At 43.1% G+C, this 5,296-nt stretch overlaps 1 protein-coding gene across 1 annotated transcript; it reads right to left on the reverse strand.

Annotated features, from left to right (window-relative positions):
- Window positions 1-600: 600 nt before the first annotated feature.
- Window positions 601-2,662, reverse strand: LOC108050685 (membrane metallo-endopeptidase-like 1). Its single transcript, XM_017132467.1, has one exon. It carries the CDS (start codon window positions 2,660-2,662, stop codon window positions 686-688), a length of 1,977 nt encoding a protein of 658 aa, XP_016987956.1. The 3' UTR covers window positions 601-685.
- Window positions 2,663-5,296: the final 2,634 nt, after the last annotated feature.

Raw genomic sequence — 5,296 nt, forward strand, 5'->3', positions numbered from 1 at the left:
CATCTATTTTAATAAAGTTAAAAGCCACCCGAAACTGGCTTGAGCTCTGCCACACAGATAAAAACAATAGTATGGTTTTAAAGGGCAGAAAATATAAATATATAAAAACGATAGGAAATGCTATAACATTAGTGTTTTTAAAGTTAGGAAGTTGGGATTTTTTATGAGTATTAAGAATGCAGATTACAATTAAGGAATATTCTGCAAGGGCCTAAGTTAGCTTTCCTTTCTTGTTAAATATGATGAAGTAATTAAAAAGAAATTTTGCCTAAAATGAGTCAAATCCGGATTTATTTTTAAAACGGCAAACGAAATTATTTACTTCTCTGGCAAAAGCGTTCAAATCAGTAAACAATACTTATGCGACAATGAAAAATACGCCTATTCTTGTTTACTATTATCAGGGGAGTATACATAGCCATGTCCGTCTAAAAGATTATGCACACTTCTCTCACTGATAATGACTCTTTTATGACCATTTTTCAAAACACTTCTCTCTTTTCACAAAATGTATATGCCAGAACCAAATATTTTCTAAATTATATTACGAATGAATAGAAAATTTATATTTCAAATTGTTTCATGCTGATTTATTGGCACCATACTTCACCTATAGTTATAAATTCAATCGTATTTAAAACTTATAAGTCGAGCTTACAGGATTTAAGTTAAAGTACAGAGTTCTTCAGTAGATTGCACACTTGTACTCCGGATTCATAAGCGCCGACTGGGAGCAGTTAAAGACCCAGGAGAACTCTTGGAAGTTGGACAGTGAGCCAATTACCCGGTACTTGCTTGGTGCGTGGCTGTCGGTCTTAGCTATGCCGGTCTTAAAGAGCGACTGGACATCATCGCACAACAACTGAGCGTATCCCACAAAGAACAGCTGGCGGCCATTAAGGGACAGACCCTCCATGGTCTCTCGTTGACGCACTTCCTCCGTCTGCTTTCCCAGCCAGAGCTGATAGGCGGCATAGGCCAACTTAACGCCTCCATTGTCTGCGATGTTTTCCGACTGCTTCTCCCTGTTCGGGAGTGGCAATCCGCCGTACTGGTATTTGTGGTACTGCGCCTGAAAGCACTTGCGCCGCTTATCGAACTCATATCGCGACTTGGTGTCCCACCACGGTGCCTTGCTAGCAGCAGCATCGTATTCTTTTGCACTGTCATCGAAGCCGTGGAGCATCTCGTGGGCGATCACGTAGCCCAAAGTGGCGTATTTAAGGGCCTCCGGATACTGGTCCCCCCACAAATATCGGGGCTGCAGCTGAGCCACCGGAATCGTTATGTTGTTCTCCGCATTATTATAAAAGGGTACATAGCTAAAATCCTTTATCGGCTCGTTGATCCGCGATCTGCTGATCTTGGCAATGAGCAACTTCTGAACGTTCTTTACGTAGTTAGTTCGATCAATAGTCACCGCACCAAAAATCTCCTCGATATTCTCCGTGTCGTAGGAGTTTATGTGCAGCTGCATGCGGTCTAACTTCACGATGGCCAGCGTTCTAGTGGCATTAGATATCCAGTTAAATTTGTCGCCCATCAGCTGCTGTCGGAAGAGGCCTCTGATCTGCTCCCAGATATTGAAAACTTCCGACTCTGCGGCCGCGCTGCGGTACCTCTCGTATACTGCATGTTCGGCAACCTGGGAAAAGTACTTTTTAGTGTTTTCGGTGCACCACGTGGACATGTCGCCGGCTTTGGCGTCTATCAGATACTCCTCAAGCAAAGTCAACATTATAAAGTTTGCCTGTGTAGCCGACGGTGTGCTGTGCATTGTGAGAAGCACATTGTTGATAAACTCTTCATCAGGAAGGCATAGGAGGTCCGGGATGTTCTCCTCGCCGAGAATCAGACTCAGAAATTCAGTGAAGTTCAGGTAGTTGCTATACTTCTCTTGAAGTTCGTCCAGAAAGTTCAAAGAGCCTGTGCCGTGGACACCGCTTGCCAGGCTTTTTTTCAAATCGCTAAGCTCCTGGGCAGTTTGCCTCGCCACTGATGCACTTAGACCGAAGTATTGCTGCAGATCACTGGCAGTCACTGGCGAATCCGAGAAATTAGTATTTGCTTTTAGGTATACGAATTTTTTCGAATTGTTCTGAGTATCCGGAGTTATTTCCAAGGCCAGGATGATTTCTTTACCGTACTTTTGCTGAATCTGGGCCACCGTTCGCCACCAGCTGAAATTGGAGGAGTTCCATTGGGCACCAATCAAAGCAGGCAGTGCCCCGTACTCCTGAATAACGTTCTCCAGAGCCAGTTTGTAGTGGACGTCATTGCGATCTACCAAATTACAGGACTGATAGAAGTGCTGTATCTTTTTCTCCAGCTCGCTTTTCGGCTCGTTGGAACGTATCAAGCGCAACCAGCGCCGGTCAAATCCTTTTGATATTCGTTGGAACGTACTTGTTTGGATGTCACCATATAGTTGGGCTGGATTATGGCGATGCCAGTTCCCGCAGGCATGGGTGTAGAAGTCATCGCAGGGTGATATCTCCGGTCTCATCATGGCCTTGATGTCGGCCACTTTCGCTTGATGGATGATTCGCTTGGCGTACTCCGAGGTCAAGTCATCGGCGAAAGGGTCGTTCTCATCCGATGGCTGGGCCATTATTGGAACTATTGCCACAAACAGGCAGAGCCACAAAACCCGACTCGTCATGACCAAACGCTAAATTCAACTAATTTTCGATTGTTCCCGATCTGCGACGGCCACCTTATCAGCGGAACTTGTTTATACAATGTCAAGAGTACTGGGGTAGGTCAAATTATTATCTCCAGCCGGCCCTAATACGATTTTTGATAGTCAGGTACAGTGGGTATTATAAGAGTTATGCTCTGTACTAATCCAATAATTAAATTACCCTTGTACATATTTTCAAATCTCACTGAAGTAAAATTTAATATATATTCCAGTTTAAATAACACTATTTAAGGCCATGGATTAAGTATTTCATTATTTCGATAATAATGTCGTTATTATACCCTGGCAGAGGGTATTCAATTTCCGACCCTATAAGTAGCTAGCTATGCCCGTCTGTCCGCCCGTCCGTTTCCGCAAACTAGTCCCTCAGTTTTAAATTATCTGCTTGAAACTTTCCCAAAAGTTGTCTTTCTATTGCAGGTAGTCGGAACGAGCCGTATAGCTCCCGTAGGAACAATCGGAAAAAAGAAATTAAACTTTGTTGTTTTAAATTATTTTATGGAATTACGGTTTTTTATAAATTAAAGTCGAACAACAAAATCATATAGCTGCCATAGAAACGATGTCAAAATGTAGCGCAAAATCGACATAGCTTCATTGTTTGTAGTAATATAGGCATAGAAATCGGAATGTAGTCGATTTGTAATAACTGCAAGTGTATATAAGCTTCGGCTTGCCGAAGTTTGCTTTCTTTCTTTTTTAGAATGCTGTTTCTCATTTCCGTATCCGAGGCTTTAGCCAATTTTATAACCATTTTCATTTTAAATTTATAATATATTTTCCATTTCCGATTTCTCAAATTCTAGATAATAAAGTAAAAGTTGTATTATTGTTTGCGGTGTAGTCTGTTAGTCTGCTGGTCTTCTTGGATGCTTGACACATTGCCAGACGATCCTTGCAGCGGATGATTCAAAAATTTAAAACACTTTTTTGGTTATATTTACCGGTTTAGTACATTAGAGAGTGCTCTGCTCTCCTCGGCGAAGTCCTTGCCAAAGGATGGGGCAAGGCAGAGAAAGCAAAAGGGAAAACGGCACACACTCATTCATAAACATGGAGTCCTGCTCCTGGTTTCTCCCGCTTCTGCCAACTCAGCCAGTTGAGTTTTTCCAGTTGCACTTTTCACTGCTCCTAGTTCACACTGTTTCCTAACCCCATCCCCTCGTCCATTCGTCCTTTCGTCCTGCTGGCAAGTGGAAAGTGCTTACATTTTTCTGGCAGCGGAAATGCATATTGCTTCCGGCCTTTTATTCATTTCCCCTTTGCATTTTTTGCGCATTTGCCTCTGCTTTTGCTCCAGCTCCAGCTCCTGGGCCAACTATTGCCTGCGATCCTAGTTTTGTTTTGGGGGACTGGGCTTCAGGATTCAGGTTTCGGGAGCCCCGTCGTGGGGCTCTTTACAAATTTTTATGCTGCGGTCATGCCAAAATGCATTGTAAATGGAGGGAGGTGTGTGTTCGTTTGTGTGTCGGTATGTCTGCCTCAGTGTAAATAAGTTTTGAGTTTGTCTTTCGCTGATGTCGACCGCACACGGACCTCCTTTCACTCTCTCCGCCTTTGGAAGGCCAGTGCGAAGAATCAGCGGCAAAAAACTGCAGATTGTTATGGCTGTCAGGACCCGGACTGGGCTACACCACACTGACCGAAATATGCTTTGCTTTTACATAAATTTAATACAATACAAATCAATACATTCATGTACCTCACAAATAAACAGTTTCAAAACATATGCAATGAGAATGTCAAATAACTGGTAAAATATATTCAAACTTAAATATGTGAGCTTGTTTTAAATTTATAAGACCATTTTAATATTACACATTTTTGTGGTCTTTTTATTTTCCATGGAAAAGTTATTGTGAAGAAACAAGCGAGTATCCTTTTTCCAGTTGAAAATAAAAAAGAGAACAATAAAGGGAAATAAGACATTCCTCACCTTTTGGTTTTCTTTGAAGCCCATTTTTAAAATACCAACATTCACATTACCAACGCCATATCCAGTTCTTAAACAACATGACCCGTACATTTCGTTTTATGGTGGTCTAATTTAAATTTTTGCAGTGCAGCACGGTTTCAGTGCCAAATTTCACACACAGATACTGAGCGGTTTTCCCTAGCTTTTTTCGTCTTTTCCTTCTTTTTTTTTCGACTCGTTTTGCTCCTGACTGCTGATGATGTTTTTGTCGTTACGCTTTGTGTGGCATCGTTGGCTGGGGCTGATGTGTTTCTGCGGGTCAGGGGTCAGGGGTCAGCTGTGAGAGGGTATCGCCACGAAGCGAGTCTCCTCCTGCAGGCCATCATTCGAGAGTGCTACACTAGAATTAATCTTTGTCAAACGGCGTGGCTTTCGAGTCCAGATGAGAGCGCCCGCCACATGGCAATTGAGATACATTGACTAGCTGCCGGGCTGCACAAATCGAAGAGCCAATGCCAGGACCAGCTACGTGCACTATCTGCCGATCGAGTTGGACAGGCCTAAGCCGGCAATTCCGCATGCCTCTTACACGGCCAAAGCAACCCTTTTAGCCCATCCCCTCCTCCTTTGCAGCCAGCTCATATGCATAACGTTCTCTGAATTCCGCCCTTGCCAAA

Source organism: Drosophila rhopaloa, unplaced genomic scaffold (assembly GCF_018152115.1).
Source record: "Drosophila rhopaloa isolate 14029-0021.01 unplaced genomic scaffold, ASM1815211v1 contig_2, whole genome shotgun sequence".
NCBI classification, from domain to species: Eukaryota; Metazoa; Arthropoda; class Insecta; order Diptera; family Drosophilidae; genus Drosophila; species Drosophila rhopaloa.